General features: G+C 42.4%; 2 protein-coding genes across 2 annotated transcripts; both read left to right on the top strand.

Annotated features, from left to right (window-relative positions):
- Nucleotides 1–257: 257 nt before the first annotated feature.
- On the top strand, nucleotides 258–6,923 carry mecr (mitochondrial trans-2-enoyl-CoA reductase). The gene is made up of 10 exons (XM_008121490.3): nucleotides 258–451; nucleotides 574–671; nucleotides 1,349–1,480; nucleotides 2,080–2,223; nucleotides 2,972–3,074; nucleotides 3,365–3,467; nucleotides 4,311–4,384; nucleotides 4,597–4,657; nucleotides 4,914–4,986; nucleotides 6,135–6,923. The coding sequence occupies exons 1-10, from the start codon at nucleotides 291–293 to the stop codon at nucleotides 6,296–6,298; spliced, it is 1,113 nt and encodes a 370-aa protein (XP_008119697.2). The 5' UTR covers nucleotides 258–290; the 3' UTR covers nucleotides 6,299–6,923.
- Nucleotides 6,924–8,408: 1,485 nt separating this feature from the next.
- srsf4 (serine and arginine rich splicing factor 4) lies at nucleotides 8,409–14,539 on the top strand. The gene is made up of 6 exons (XM_062962319.1): nucleotides 8,409–8,566; nucleotides 10,500–10,642; nucleotides 11,516–11,628; nucleotides 11,765–11,979; nucleotides 12,199–12,288; nucleotides 13,036–14,539. The coding sequence occupies exons 1-6, from the start codon at nucleotides 8,460–8,462 to the stop codon at nucleotides 13,880–13,882; spliced, it is 1,515 nt and encodes a 504-aa protein (XP_062818389.1). The 5' UTR covers nucleotides 8,409–8,459; the 3' UTR covers nucleotides 13,883–14,539.
- Nucleotides 14,540–16,863: the final 2,324 nt, after the last annotated feature.

Raw genomic sequence — 16,863 nt, 5'->3', positions numbered from 1 at the left:
TTTGAACCGGATTATATGAGTTTACATCACCGTATAGTGCACATTGTCTGCTTTGAACCGGATCCTATGGCAGTGTGGACTCAGGTAACCCAGATCAAAGCAGAGAGTGTGGGTGATTCTGGGTTCTATGGCTGTGTGGAAGGGCCCTGAGTCCACACTGCCCTATAATCCGGTTCAGTGTGGCTTTGATCCAAACAAACCAGGGCAGACTATGGAATGGGGGGCGGGGCTTGGAAGTGACGTCTATCGCCCGCGACGAGAGGGCGCCGCAGAACTCCGTGCCGGTTGCCATGGCAATGATGGCGGCCGGGGCCTTGCGGAGGCGCTGGGCCCGGCCTGGTTTGCGGCTCCTCGGCCTTCGTCCTGCTGCTTCTTCTCCTTCTTCTTCGGCGGAAGCAGGGCCGCGGGGCCTGGTCTACGAAGAGCACGGGGAGCCGGTGCGGGTGCTGCGGTAGGTCGGTCAAGGAGGCCCGGCCGGACTTGCCTCCTCTGAGATACTTTGGGAATTACCGTCGGGCTGAGAGGGAGAAAACCTCAGGAGTAATATTATATTTTGCGTGCCTTTTACTGCAGGCTGAGAGACCTTGACCTGCCAGAAGTGGGAGATTTTGGGGTCCATGTGAAAATGCTTGCAGCTCCTATCAATCCCTCAGATATCAATATGATTCAAGGTAATCTTAATTTTGCCATTTTAGATCAGGGACACCATGGCTTTTATTATAATAATAGTAATAGTAATAGTAGTAATAATAATAATAATAATAACAACTTTATTTCTATATCCCATTCCCATCTCCCCAAGGGGACTCAGGGCGGCTTACATGGGGACAAGCCCAACATCAACATACATTAAAACATAATTTAAACCAATATGAAACAATATAAACAGAATTTTGGTACCCACAAGTGGGGGAGGGGTGTCCTGAGATTGCACACTGCTTCTTTGTTCCACCTCCTGCACCAGATGTTCTGTCAGCTACATTATCCATGTCAAACACTCATCCAATGGCAATAGATACTGCTAATTAATTTCACTTTAATTTCTTTATGTTTTTTACTTTAAAAATGGACATTCTCCTTGTTGACGCCAAAATCAACTACTTGCAATGATAGGAACAAAAAGCTAAACTACTTATTCCAGCTAAATTCATTCTCAACCATCCCAAAACCATTATAACTAAAGCTGACTGGTTATACAATTGTGGGGTTGGCTTCTCAAGAGCCATCTAGTCTGGCCTCTCACTCGTGCAGAAAATCAACTGCCAAAGAAATCCTCAAAAGCGGCCATGCACTTGCTGTTTTCAAAACTTTTAAGTGAAAGACAGCCATCCTGCTGTTGACGTTGCAGGAACATATGCTACCCTGGCTGACTTGCCTGCCGTGGGTGGAAATGAAGGGGTTGGAGAAGTGATGAGTACGGGGCATAATGTGACATCTCTGAAGACAGGTGACTTGGTGATTCCAGCTGATGCAGGACTTGGTGAGTCTGAATCATTTTATTTATTTATTTATTCGTGTTTGGAGCAACTTGAGTCGCTTCTGAAGTGAGAGAATTGGCCGTCTGCAAGGATGTTGCCCAGGGGATGCCCGGATGTTTTGATGCTTTTACCATCCTTGTGGGAGGCTTCTCTCATGTCCCCGCATGGAGCTGGAGCTGATAGAGGGAGCTCATCCGCACCCTCCCCGGTTGGGATTCGAACCTGGCAGCCTTCAGGTCAGCAACCCAACCTTCAAGTCACGAGGCTTTAGTACACTACGCCATCAGGGGCTCCTAATCCTTTTATTAATACCAACAATTAAAAACTTGTAACATAGAGACTGCAGTAGAAAAGAAAGAAAAAATCAATCAGGTGACAGAACTCATCTGACAACCTTATTTCTCTAATTTGGAAAATGCTGAGAACATAGCAAACAGGAAGGGCTCCAATATTTATTGACATAAACACAGTGGACAAAGTTTTGACTCTACTGGAAGTTTAGTTTTTTGTTTACTGACCATTTCTGTTACTTGAGTTGATATTTCTGTTTATAGCTACTTTTAGTCTGAATTCTATCTTTTCCCTCCTCCCCTCAAATTAGGAACATGGCGAACAGAGGCAGTATTTGTTGCAGAAAAATTGCTGAAATTACCGCCCGATATCCCACTGACATGCGCAGCCACCTTGAGTGTAAACCCCTGCACAGCTTATCGAATGTTGTCTGATTTCGAAGTCTTAAAACCAGGTGTGTACAGTTTGCCAGGGTAGTAGAACAGCATTCTCCACAAGATTGTTTCCTCTAGTTTAATGGTCCTCAACCTGTGGTGCTTGAAATAACAAATATTTTTTTGCTGTGCTGAGCTTGGTCGAGCTGGCAGTTGTCCACATTACATGCCCCCAAACCAGTCAGATGGCATTCACATGGCCATCCATATGGTGCCGCACTTACCTTGCCCCTGTTCTTCTAGCCTTTGCAGTGCTCACATGGCACAAAGATGGGTGTTCACTGCTTGGTGCCTGTAGTGATGACAAATCGAGCAACAGTGATTCAAGAGAGGGGAGAAAGAAGGAATCAGCCCCCTGCCCCTATTTTCTAATCACCTCATTGTTCCAGCTGTCATCCTTACAGGAACTAAGCAACAAGCAGCACCATTTTCATGCATGGGGTGTATTGCAAAGGCCACAACAATGGAGCAAAGTCGGTGCCATCCTGTCCATAGACGGCTTGGGAAAGCGGGATGTCGGAGTCCCAGACTTCTTATTTGGGAAGCAGCATGGCCATTTACACTGGCCTAAAATGCAGGACTTTCTGAAAGAGGCGTTAAAATATTTGCTGGACATTCTCCCAACAAAATGTCACTTTACACTCTTCTTTTGTAGACCTCCCAGAGTAGCCTGTCTTGACTAACAGATAGGAATGAAATCCAGCATCTTCTAACAGATTAGCACATAAGGACTATTAAAAAACCCGAGATGCATCTGTTTGTCTGCAGGAGACTCTGTCATCCAAAATGCTGCCAACAGTGGAGTGGGACAGGCTGTTATCCAGATTGCAGCAGCCAAAGGTATCAAAACAATAAATGTGGTCAGAGATAGGTGAGTTTACAATGTTTTACTTTGTTTTATTGCTTTCAGGCTTCGCCCTTTGTTAGCTGCCCTGAGTCCCTACAGGGAGATGGAGGCGGGATAGAAAAATAAAATTGTTGTTGTTGTTGTTATTTGTGTGATTGACATAGACTACAAAGAAGAACTACAACTCCCAGGATTCCATAGCATGGAACCATGGCAGTTCAAACGGTGTCAAACAGCCTTCTGCAGTAATACAGCATGCACCTTTTGACTTGATCCCTTTCATTTCTGCCATACTGCCCCATCCTACTTCCTAGGCCCAATCTCCAGGAACTAGTAACCAGGTTAAAGTCCCTTGGAGCTGACCACGTCATCACAGAGGACATGCTGAGAAAGCCAGAAATGAAAGAACTCTTTAAGGTAGAGATTACTATTATTTTCTGGTAGTTTAAGAGATTGAAGGGATATAAACAAGGGCTACATATTGTTATAGGGTAACCGTCTTTCCAAAAATACCCAGGTATGGGCAAACCTCGGCCCTCCAGGTGTTTTGGATTTCATCTCCCACAATTACTAACATAATAATTGTCATGTTATGTTGTTTTATAATCTGTTATTGTGTTATGTTTTAATTTTGGACTGTTTTTCTTATGTAAGCCGCCCCGAGTCCCTTCGAGAAAATGGAGGCGAGATACAAGAATAAAGTTATTATTATTATTAATATTATTATTATCAGCCAGCTCTCTGCCCCAGAGTGTGTGGAAGCTCCTTCTTTGGAGGCTTTATGGCCATCTGTCGGGGGTGCTTTGAATGTGATTTTATTGCTTCTTGGCAGAATGGGGTTGGACTGGATAGCCCACAAGGTTCCTTCCAACTCTATGATTCTATATTGGTAAATACAACAGTGGGCAGCGCTTTAATCAGTCCTTGTGTGGTTTACTTTCTATTTGTAAAAGTACTGCAATGCAAATGTATTATCACTACATATTGTTTCCATTGTATGGTTTGCGATGATTGTATTCAATGTTGACATTATTGGATACAAGTAGTCTATAAATGTTAGTAAATAAATTCAGTTTGGATACAAGTAGTTTATAAATGTTAGTAAATAAAATTTGAATACAAGTAGCTTATAAATGTTAGTAAATAAATTAAGTTTGGATACAAGTAGTTTGCAAATGTTAGTAAATAAATTAAGTTTGAGCAAAGGTTTTGAATGAGGTTATGCAACATGACTTAACACGGGTACATTTGCTTCTCCAGACAATTCCTAAGCCGGTTTTGGCTTTGAATGGCGTAGGAGGGAAAAGTGCTACTGAGTTGCTGCGTCATTTGCAGTAAGTTTAGATTTTGTTGGGTATTCAAAGATTTTTAAGTTTCATTTTCTGAGAATCAAGGCACTGTAGTATTAATGCAGTCTGATACAACTTTAACTGCCATGCTGCCGTTAGAAGTAAAATAGAGACTACAAGAGCTGCCCTGCACAAGTATTATTCATTCTTGAGCAGGAGTGTTGATCCTCCTGATCTATAATGGCTTCTTCCTATAGGCATAAAGGAACTATGGTTACCTATGGTGGGATGTCAAAGCAGCCCCTGACAGTTCCTGTGGTGAGTAGTTGTGTGACTTCTGGTCTACTTGAATTATTTCCTTTCAATGCTTCCTTTTGTCAATAGTCTAGTTCCTGTTAGATATATCCATTATGCTTTCCTGACAGTCACCAATCTTTCTTCTTAGTAAAATAGCCAATTCTTAGGGCAGCCTATGTGGAGATGCACCTAGTCTCTTAAAATCTGTGCTGTAGTATCTTTAATAAAAAAGGAATTGCCAAACATTTATGAATTATAACCCTTTGCATTTCTGCAGAGCTCGTTGATCTTTAAGGACGTGAAACTCTGTGGCTTTTGGATGACCCAGTGGAAAAGAGATCACAGCTCGAGTAAGTGACAGCACATGCAGCAGCAAGAAAGGGTTGGGGAGAAAAGAAAAGGAAAGAGGGCAGTGGAAGACCATGCGTGGAAAAGATCCTGGGTTTAGTTCTTCAGATATACCCATAGTCAGTCAGTGGGTAAGACCTCTGCCTGAGATGCTCAATCACTTCCAAGTGGCTGCATTTGGTTGACTGTGATCTTATCTTTGCATGTCTCTGCTTAAGACGTTTGTATTAGAAAGCCTGGACTGCATTAATGCATGTATAAAGTTGTACTTTTACATGCAGGCTGTCCCAGTAATAGTTCAGGAATGGGCAAATTCAGATAACCAACCCCTTATTTATTTAATTGCGACATTCATACCCCATCCTTCTCACCCCGAAGGGGACTCAGGGCGGCTTACAAGTTATATGTACATACAATATATGATATTATTAGCATATCATAATATAAGCATTATATATTACTATATTGTGCTATACCACTGTACTGCAATATCATGGGTTGTAGTAAGTAATGTCCCTATACTATTCACGAACCCTGCTCAAGAGTCTTGCACAAGCCTCCCTCCGCATATGCAGTATCTATGGTCAGTTTTTTTAAAAAAATATTGATGTGTTTTATGTTGTTTTTATTGATATTTATATTGTTTTGACTCATGGATTGTGTTTTAACTTATGTTATTGTTGGGCTTGTCCCCATGTGAGCCTCCCCAAGTCCCTTCGGGGAGATGGTGGCAGGATATAAGAATAAAGTTGTTGTTGTTGTTGTTGTTGTTGTTGTTATTATTATTGGCTCCATCACCTACGTGCATTTGGCTCTGACTTTCCTAGCCACTACCTTGCATCTGATTATTGTTCATGAACATAAGGTTGTTCAAAAACTATAGAGCTGATTTCACCTGCTTGGGATCTGTACATCAATTTGTCCTATACCAAAATATAAACTGACTAGAATATCATAGCTCTGGTTTCATGCTCTAAACATCTTGTGTCACTTTTGCATGTTTCTAGATAGCCAAAATCATATCTTTCCTTCTTGTTATGGCACAGTTTCCTTCTCTTAGTCATATTAGAACTTCTTTTTTCTAAGCTCAATATTTCATAAATGAGAACAGGTGTCACCTGTCACTTCTGTTTTGTTTCCTGCAATATAGACAAGGAGAAACTGGAAGGCATGATCACAGATTTGTGCAAGCTCATTCGTAGGGGTCAGCTTGCATCTCCAGCCTGCCAAGAGGTCCCGCTGGAAGATTACCAGGCAGCTTTGAAAGCCTCCATGGAGCCATATGTATCAGCCAAGCAGATCCTCCGTCTGTGAAATGTGTGCTACAGAAAAAAAACATACATAACTGGTTCCAATGGAATTCAATCCCCGCTGCCCTAAGTGCTATTGAGTCTAGAAAACTGGACTGTTTCACAGACCGAGTGGCCTGTGGCTTGAGAGGGAGAGGTGGACTACAGATACAGAAATGATCTTGCCTGTAGACCTTGAATATGTAAACTTATCAATAATGATGATGATCCTGTTTAAAAGTGTGGAAAGGGACCTGGCATAACCTTTCATTGACTGGGTCTATTATTGTAATTGCACAGATGAAGTTGAGCCAGCCTACAAAGGTTTACTCTCAAAGGTGTTATAAGATCTCTTTGCTCTAATCCAGATTAATGTGCCTATTCAATAGTAGTTGATGGTATTGGAGAGAAAAGTTCTGTTCTACACAATCAAGGAATACTCATAAGTCTTGTGTCAAAATGGTAATGACGATGTGCCCTTGGACAACGACTTCCAATAGTTCTGCACCCTGATTTGCAACGTGTGTGCATTCAAAGTACCTACCACTAAATGTTGTGATTGGGTTTCCACATTTTTGGTGTTAAACATCTCAGGAATTGTTTGGAAGTGGGTTGCTATTTATTCCTCCATTAAAATACTTTTTTTGGAAGTTGCTGATGTCAAGGACTCTCTGTATACAAGAAACAGAAAATATACAAAACGCAGAACTGAAGGTATAATGGGGATCCACTATTGTAGATCTAATCCTAACCAGCACTGACGACTTGGTAATAGAGTTAGAAGAGACCCCATGGGCCATCATTTTGTCCTTTGACCCAAAGCACTTTAGAACTATGTCATTGCACTTTAGTTTAGGTAGCTCCGTCATGCCATCCCCTCCACCAACCTAATGGTCCATTTTATCTTACTTTATTTTAACTGTTTTAATTTTTAACTGATTTATATGTTGAGTTTTTATGATTTACTATATTGTTTTGGTTAAGGTAACTGTTTGTATAACTGCTGGTTTTAACTGTTTTTGTATTTTAATGTGTTTTAACTGATTTATTGTTTTGTATTTTGGGCTTCTGACCCGTGTAGCCACCCCGAGTCCCTGCCGGGAGATGGTGGCGGGGTAGAAAAATAAATTATTATTATTATTATTATTATTATTATTATTATCTAGTCCAACCCCCTTCTGCTGAAATGCAGGAAAAGCACAATCAAAGCCCCCCGACCGATGGCCATTTAGTCTCAATAATAATAATAATAATAATACTTTATTTATACCCCGCCACCATCTCCCCAACAGGGACTCGGGGCAGCTTACATGGGGCCATGCCCAAAACCATACAATATGACAAAATATAAAACAACATATCATAACATAATTTAACAATACAATAAATAATAATAATATAATAATAATAATATTGATAATAATAGTAGAGTTGGAAGAGACCACATGGGGAATCTAGTCCAACTCTTTTTCCCAAAATGCAGGAAAAGCACAATCAAAGCCCCCAGGATAGATGTCCATCCAGTCTCAATATTAATAATAGTAATAGAGTTGGAGACCACATGGGGAATCTAGTCCAACCTGTCTTCATGCAGGAAAAGCACAATCAAAGCCCCCCTGACAGATGGCCATCCAGTCTCAATAATATTAATGAATAATAATAATTGACTTGGAAGAGACTATATGGGGAATGTAGTCCAACCTGCTACCTTCATGCAGGAGAAGCACAATCAAAGCACCCCCAACAGATGGCCATTCAGCTTGTGTTTAAAGCAGGCCTAGACCAAGTTGGGCCTTCCCTCCCTTCAGGTGTTTTGGACTCCAACTCCCACCATTCCCAACAGCCTCAGGCCCTTTCCTTTTCCCCCTCAACCGCTTAAGCGGTTGAGGGGGAAAAGGAAGGGGCCTGAGGCTGTTGGGAATGGTGGGAGTTGGAGTCCAAAACACCTGAAGAGAAGGCCCAACTTGGCCCATACCTGGTTTCAGAGCTTCCACCAGACTCTGAGGCAGGGAGTTCCACTGCTGATGTGGATTGGAGTCTCCTGCCTTGGCTGCCTTGAGGCCTAGTCTTCTTTAGGCCTTCCCAGAGGCGCTCTCGAGTAGGCCCGCCCCGTGACGTGCGGGGCCCCGCCCCCTCGGCGTGACGCGTGACGTCAGGGCGCCGGCGCGTCTGTGCGGGAGGGAGCGATGCCGCGCGTCTACATCGGGCGCCTCAGCTACCAGGCCCGCGAGCGGGACGTGGAGCGCTTCTTCAAGGGCTACGGGAAGATCGTCGAGGTCGACCTCAAGAACGGGTGAGGCCCGCCCGCACGCTCGCTCGCTCGCTTCCCCGGCAAAGGCCCGCTAGGCCCGGCTTCCTCCCCTCAGCGCGGCCCGCTCGCCCGCCCCACCGCGCATGCGCGAACGCACGCCTTTCCCGCTTTCTCACTCCAAGAGGCTTGACAGGAAAGCATCATCAGCCTACCATTTAGAATATGCAAATATCGTTGTTATTATATTTGTTTACACCTCGCTTCATCTCCTCCAAAGGGCACACAAAGCGGCTTGCCAAAAAAGCATCAGCATACAACATATTATTATTATTATTATTTTATTATGACACAGCAAACAAGATAGATATGCTGGATTTCATATCACAAAATCACAAGTCGGACACTTCCCAAGTGTCTAGGACTGTGTGATTTTTTATTATTATTATTATTATATTGGGCGGGATATAAATAAACTATTATTATATATATTATGTTATATTATTCTATTTTATAATCTTATTGTATTTATTTATACCCCACCTCACTTCATCTCCAAAGGACACTCAAAATGGCTTGACAAAAAAGCATCAGCATACAACATTATTATTATTATTATTATTATTATTATTATTATTATTATTATTATTATTATTGGGCGGGATATAAATAAACTATTATTATATATATTATGTTATATTATTCTATTTTATAATCTTATTGTATTTATTTATACCCCACCTCACTTCATCTCCAAAGGACACTCAAAATGGCTTGACAAAAAAGCATCAGCATACAACATTATTATTATTATTATTATTATTATTATTATTATTATTATTATTATTGGGCGGGATATAAATAAACTATTATTATATATATATATTATGTTATATTATTCTATTTTAAAATCTTATTGTATTTATTTATACCCCACCTCGCTTCATCTCCTCCAAAGGGCACACAAAGCGGCTTGACAAAAAAGCATCAGCATACAACATTATTATTATTATTATTATTACTGGGTGGAATATAAATAAACGATTATTATATATATTATGTTATATTATACTATTTTATAATCTTATTGTGTTTATTTATATCCCACTTCATCTCCCCAAAGGGGACTCAAAGCGAGTTGACATAAAAGCATCAGTATACAATTTCAAATATTATTATAATATATTTATTATTATATTTATTATAATTATATTTATTTATACCCCACTTTATCTCTCCTAAAGGGCACTCAAAATGGCTTGACATAAAAACATCAACATACAATTTAAAATATTACTATTGACGTATGTTATTGTTATTATACTTACTTATACCCCGCTTTATCTCTCCCAAAGGAGATGCAAAACAGCTTGACAAAAGCATTGGCTTCCAATTTACAATATACAAATATTATTATTGTTGTTGTTATATTTCTTAAGTGGCTTCACATAAAAGCATCAGCATACAATTTAAAATCTACTATTGTAATAATAATATTTATTTATACCCTACTTTTATCTCTCCCTTATTGTTATTATATTTATTAAGTCAGCATACAATTTAAAATATACTATTGTAATAATATTTGTTTATGCCCCGCTTTATCTCTCCCAAAGGACTTGATGTAAAAGCATTAGCATAAGCATTTAAAATATACTATTATTATTATAATTTATACCCTGCTTTATCTCCTCAAAGGGGACTGGAAGGTAGGTCAGCTTGAGTGACTAATTTATTAAGCTACTAATAAATAACCTGCTATTCTATGTCGAATACTTTTGAGAAACTGTGGCAGATTCCCCTTTGCCGTATCGGTTTTGTTGTTACGGATCTTCCGAAGTTGCATATGAAAATAGATAATTGTCGTAACTTATTTCTGCCCTGTCTGGTTTGCCAAGGTACATGCCGCTGCCAAGAGTGAATTTCAGAGGTGATTGTTAACGCAGTTGATTCTCGAGCAGCTTTTGTCTCCCTCTAGGTATGGCTTTGTTGAGTTTGATGATGTGCGTGATGCTGATGATGCTGTTTATGAGCTAAATGGCAAAGATCTTTGTGGGGAGCGTGTAATTGTTGAGCATGCCCGGGGCCCTCGTCGCGACAGCAGTTATGGTTCTGGACGCAGTAAGCACTAACATACCCTTCTATCGGTGACTTTTGTCTATATAAAATGTATGACTTTAAACTGTAATTTAAAGAAAAAGCATATATTGTATGTACATGCAATGTGACTACTGCTATTTTTAATTTAAAGTAACATTGTTAAATTATATTCAGAATTTTAAAACATAATTAACTGAGCTTTAATTTTCATTATTTTGTTTTGGAAATATATGATGAATGGTTTATTTGCAATGTGATTGTTTAACATAGACTTAACAAAGACTCAATGTTTTAATTAAGAGTCCTTTGAGGCTAAGATGACTGACTGCCTGTTCCATTTGCTGACCCTGGGTTGCCTTTCCATGAGTGGCTCTTTGACCTTTGTGGCCCTTGGCTGACCCAAAAAGGAAGCCATGTGACGATCGCAACCTTTTCCCATTAGACCTGGGTGGTGAGGACCCCAAGGGTTAGAGACAGATGTGATTAAACTGAAATAGGTGCCTGCAAAACCTTTATTCATGTCAGATATTCAGAAAAAGTTTAAATCAATGTAAGTAACATTAGTAACTGATAATAGTGATTTGGTTGTTCTTATGTTTTTCAGAACTGCTAATTTGTTGTAACTTTAACATAGTTGCATGCTCAGTTTTAATAATAAATAAATTTATAATTTGTGCTGATTTTTAGATAGATATATACAGATCTTCTTAGATGTTTTATTTGTAATTTTTTTAAATGAGCATGTAGATTAGACTGATGGGTGGGGGGGGGGTATCAAATGTAACTACTGACTGCTTGGTAGAATAGTTTTTTATTTGTATTTTTGTGGAGTGTGTATTTATCCCTGACTTCACTACCTCAGCTGAAGTATTGCATCTGTTGTCACCTCTAAAGGTGGATATGGTTATAGAAGAAGTGGAAGAGACAAGTATGGGCCTCCGACCCGTACTGAATACAGATTGATCGTTGAAAATCTGTCAAGCCGTTGCAGTTGGCAGGACTTGAAGGTATGCAATCTTTTTGCATCTCTCAATGGAGATGCACACATAAGCCTGTTTTCTAGTTGCTGGATCTAATAGTATAAGGACAGGCATCAGAATGAAGGCAGAAAGGTTTCAAACTTAATGCTCTGTCACCTTCTAGGATTACATGCGTCAAGCAGGTGAAGTGACATACGCTGACGCACACAAAAGCAGGAAAAATGAAGGCGTGATTGAGTTCAAATCCTATTCTGACATGAAAAGAGCCCTCGAAAAGCTGGATGGGACAGAAGTCAATGGTAGAAAAATACGGCTAGTTGAAGATCGGCCTGGGTCCAGGCGCCGCCGGTCCTATTCCAGGAGTCGAACTCATTCAAGGTAGGCACGTGCAAGCCGTTCGATGCGACTTGCATCTTATTTCCTCATATATCGCAGCTCATTTTTGAGAGGACAATATTAGCACGCTTTTCTTGGCATGAGGAATTTAAAGAATGCTCTTGGGAGCTTGTATGTTGTTTCATTTGAAATGTTATGGTCTGTGATTCCACCAAAACTATAAAAATACTATAACGGTAGCAATCACTCTTTTACTTTTAGGTCTCGCTCTCGAAGCAGACACTCTCGCAAAAGCAGGAGTCATAGTGGGAGTACCAAAAGCAGTCATTCGAAAAGCAGATCACGATCCAGGTACAGTTCACTTACATTTAATTGCATTATGAATATGCTTCAAACAATATTGATGAATGGTTGCCAACAAGCCTTACCTTTTTAAAAAATGAGCCTAGGGTGTCTGGTTGCTTTTGTTTCTGTTCTCAGTCTATCGGTTTGTATTAAACTTTGAATCCTCACATTGCTGTGTTCCTCCCCCCCCCCCCCCCCAACTAAGTTTTTTTAATTATTATTATTATTATTATTTTATTTTTATTAAATATATTCTAGAAAGAGAAAAAAGAAAACAATACAACCTTGTTGCTCAGGAATTTTGGAGATGACATTTGTTTAATGGTTGACTTATACATTTTATGGTAAAGGAAATGATACTTATAATAATGTAATAATAAGTTTATTTTTATATCCCGCCCCATCTCCCCGAAGGGACTCGGGGCGGCTCACATGGGGCCAAGCCCAACAACATACAATAAAATACAACAATATAAAATACATAACAATCACAGTACTTGTTCAGGCCTTGGTGGTGTTCTGTTTCACTGTAAGTTGTTAATGTATGTAAATAAAAATTAAATTAAAATTATTATTATGATGATGATTATCATATTTCTTGTAGAGAAGATGCGTAAAACAAAAACTATTGCACATTTGGCATTATGTTAGACCTGCACTAGGCAGGCTGCTGGATTTTATAGGTAGGATTTTAATACTGCTGAGCATTGCAAGAAGATTTACACCGTTCCCCTGTTTGTTTACGCTTGCCAGGTCTGGATCCCCTTCCAGAAGCAAGAGCCGCAGTCGAAGCAAAAGTCACGGCCGAGGCCAAAAAGAAAAAAGCCGGAGCCCAAGTAAAGATGACAAAAGCAGGAGCCGCAGCACGAGTGTGGAGAAATCCCGAAGTAAAAGCAAAGACGAACCAGAGGAGGTGGTTCGCAATGATGATGATGACGACGATGATGACCAGGCAAAGAGCAGAAGTCCCAGCAAGGAAAAGAGTAAGAGTAAAAGCAGGAGTAGGAGTGGCAGTAAAGAGAAAGGAGACAAAGAGGAGGAGGAGGAGAGGGGGGATGTGAGGCGCAGCAGGAGCAAAGAGAGGGAGAGGAGTGCCAGCAAGGCGAGGAGCCGGAGCAAAGAAGGGAGCAGGAGCAAAGAAAGGAGCAGGAGCCGGAGCCGTAGCAAGAGCAAGGACAAGAGGAAAGGTAGGAAGAGAAGCAGGGAGGAGGCCAGCCGGAGCCGGAGCCGGAGCCGGAGCCAGAGCAGGGGCGAGCGGAGCAAGAGGCGGAGTAAAGGCGAGAGCAAGTCCAGCAGCAAGAAGAAGAAGAGAGAAGACCAAGAGCGCTCCCGGTCCAGGTCCCGGTCCCGGTCCAAGGAGAAGGAGCCCGCAAAAGCAGAACCCGCCGCAAAGGAATCACCCAAAGGCGAGGGTGAGGAAATGGACACCCGTTGTAAATCCCGCTCACGATCAAATTCCAAGTCTAAACAGATTGTCAAGTCAAAGTCCCGCTCCAGATCCAAATCAGTTTCCAAAACAGGATCCCGGTCCAAGTCTAGGTCTCGGTCTGCCTCTAGGTCGCGGTCCCGGTCTAGGTCGCGGTCCCGTTCCCAATCTTAACCTTTCTGCGGCCACGCTTAGAGCTCTCTACGAGGAGAAGCCTTTTGTACATGTTTGGTAGTTGTAGCGGAGGTGGTGGAGTAGAACACGTCACAGCTGTACATTTTTAATATGTACTCCCCCCCCCCCCGGCACCCTCCCGTGTGTCCGTACTCTGTACATGTTCGGTCCGGTGCTCCCTCTCGGTCGCCCTTTCTGGTCCTTGAGGTTGGTCGGCCAACCTTGTCCGGACACCCCGCACCACTGGTTTCCAGAATAGCCATAGGGAACGAGCACTGCAGCCTCATGGGCTCCTAAGACTGGGATGAGGACTCCTAGGTAGATATGAGAACTTCAACCCCCCCCCCCCCCCCCCCCCCGTGGTGTGTACGTCATTTAGTGAGAAGTGCAAAAGTCTTAAATTCCATATTCCTTTTCCGTTTTAATACTTTGGACTCGTAGAGTTTATGAATAATAAATAGCACAGTAAGTCAAATAGATGCCATCTGCAGTAAACAATATAAGGAAGAAAAAAACGGGGGGAAAGTAGAGTTCCACTCTCTGGTATTGTGACAATATCCTTGTTTTATATATTTTTTTTAATTTCCCCCCCCTCACATTGAAGAGTACAGTGGCCCCTGTTTCCATTCAATTTGAATAAAGACTATTTTTGCTTGACCACATGTCGTCGCAGTTTGTACGTTAACGCCGATTTATCTCCTAAAGAGATGCTCATTGAATTGGATCATAAGGCAGCAAGAAATAAGATCATACAGGCAGTCTGAACAGAATAACTCGCTCTGTTCAGTGCTTTGAATGTGGTTTTCCTGCTTCTTGGCAGAACGGGGCTGGACTGGATGACCCACAAGGTCTCTTCCCACTTGAGGATTCTAGGATTCTAATTCTTCTTACCAGCCATGGTCTTCAGCTGCTGCAAAGCCTTAGGACCTACCTTGTAGGCCTCAAAGTTTTGCAGCAGATCAACTAGTTTCAAACTTTACGGCAGTGTTTCTCAACCTGGGTGTTGGGACCGCTGGGGGGGTCACGAGTGGGGTTACCAATGACATTTTTTCTGTTTGTCATGGGGGTTCTGTGTGCCAAGTTTGGTTCAGTTCCATCGTTGGTGGTGTTCAGAATGCGCTCTAGATGTAGGTGAACTACAACTCCCAAACTCCCAGCAAACCCTTCCAGCATTTCCTGTTGGTCCTGGGGGTTCTGTGTGGGAAGTCTGGCCCAATTCCATCAAGGGGCTCTTTGGTTGTAGGTGAACTATCAATCCCAGCAACGGCAACTCCCAAATGTCGGTCTGTTTTCTCCAAATTTCACCACATTTGGGCATGTTGAGTATTTGTGCCAAGTTTGGTCCAGATCCATCCTGGTTTGAGTCCACAGCGCGCTCTGGATGTAGGGGAACTACGTCTCCCCTACATCACTCAGTTCCTCCCAAATCCCATCTGGTCCAGGGAATGAAAACACATCCTGCGTATACGATACTGACATTACGATTCATAACAGGAGCAAAACGACACTGATGAAGTCACAACGGAAATGCCTCCTGGCTGTTGGGAATGGTGGGAGTTGGAGTCCAAAACACCCGGAGGGAGGGCCACAGTTGGCCCATGCGCACACTTGGTTCCATGAAGTTTGCAAACCCACCCAGCCGGTGGCCTGCATCAGTCTGCCGCCTTCGCTGTTCACCAAGGAGGAGAAAAAACGAAGTGGTTGCAATTCCCCAAAGGCACAGGCCAAATGCACGCACATGCCATACGTGGCAAACATGGGCAAACGTGGGTCTTCTTGGGCTTCCCACTCCCAGCCAGTGGGATGTTCGGAATGGTGGGAGTTGGAGTCCAAAACAGAGGGGGGGAGGGGCAGGACTGCTGCTGGGCCTCAAGGCAGACCCCTCCCCAGTCAGGCGCCTGGACTCACTTCCTTTTTCCCTCCCTCCCTCCCTCCCTCCCTCCTTCCTTCCTTCCTGTCTTCCTTCCTTCTTTCCTTTCTTCCATGTCTTCTTCCTCCCTTGTTTCCCATCTTTCCCTTCTCCCTTCCTTCTCTCCTCCCTCTTCTTTCCTTTCTTCCTTTTCCTTCCTTCTCTCCTTCCTTCCTCCTCTTCCTCCCTTGCTTCCTCCACTGCTTGCTCTCCTTCCTTCCTTCCTTCCTTCCTTCCTTCCTTCCTTCCTTCCTTCCTTCCTTCCTTCCTTCCTTCCTTCCTTCCTTCCTTCCTTCCTTCCTTGTCTTTTTCCTTTCTTCCTCCCTTCTTTCCCAACTTTCTCCCTCCATCCCTTCTCCTTCCTTCCTTCCTTCCTTCCTTCCTTCCTTCCTTCCTTCCTTCCTTCCTTCCTTCTCTTCTTCCTTCCTTGTCTTTTTCCTTTCTTCCTCCCTTCTTTCCCAACTTTCTCCCTCCATCCCTTCTCCTTCCTTCCTTCCTTCCTTCCTCTCATTCCTCCTCTCTTTCATTTTCTTCCTCCCTCCCTCTTTCCTTCCTTTCTCTCTCTTTCTGTCTTCCATCCTCTCTTCATCCTTCTCTCCTTCCTTCTTTCCTTCTTTCCTTCCTTCCTTCTTTCCTTCCTTCTTTCCTTCCTTCCTTCCTTGTCTTCTTTCCTTCTTTCCTTCCTTCCTTCCTAACTTCCTTCTTTCTTTCCTTCCTTCCTTCCTTCCTTCCTTCCTTCCTTGTCTTCTTCCTTCCTTCTTTCCTTTCTTTCTTCTTTCTTTCTTTCTTCTTTCCTTCCTTCTTTCCTTCTTTCTTTCTTCTTTCCTTCCTTCCTTCTTTCTTTCCTTCTTCCTTCCTTCCTTCCTTCCTTCCTTCCTTCCTTGTCTTCTTCCTTTCTTCCTCCCTTCTTTCCGATCTTTCTCCTCTCTCTCTCTCTCTCTTTCATTTTCTTCCTCCTTCCTTCTCTCCTTCCTTCCTTCCTTCTCCTTCTTTTTCATTCTTTCTTCCTCCCTCCCTCCCTTCCTTTCCTCCCTCCCTCCTGGCCAACCGGCTCCTTCCGCGCATGCGCCTT

Source organism: Anolis carolinensis, unplaced genomic scaffold (assembly GCF_035594765.1).
Source record: "Anolis carolinensis isolate JA03-04 unplaced genomic scaffold, rAnoCar3.1.pri scaffold_10, whole genome shotgun sequence".
In the NCBI taxonomy this organism is placed as follows: Eukaryota; Metazoa; Chordata; class Lepidosauria; order Squamata; family Dactyloidae; genus Anolis; species Anolis carolinensis.
This window is presented reverse-complemented; position numbering and strand designations above follow the sequence as displayed.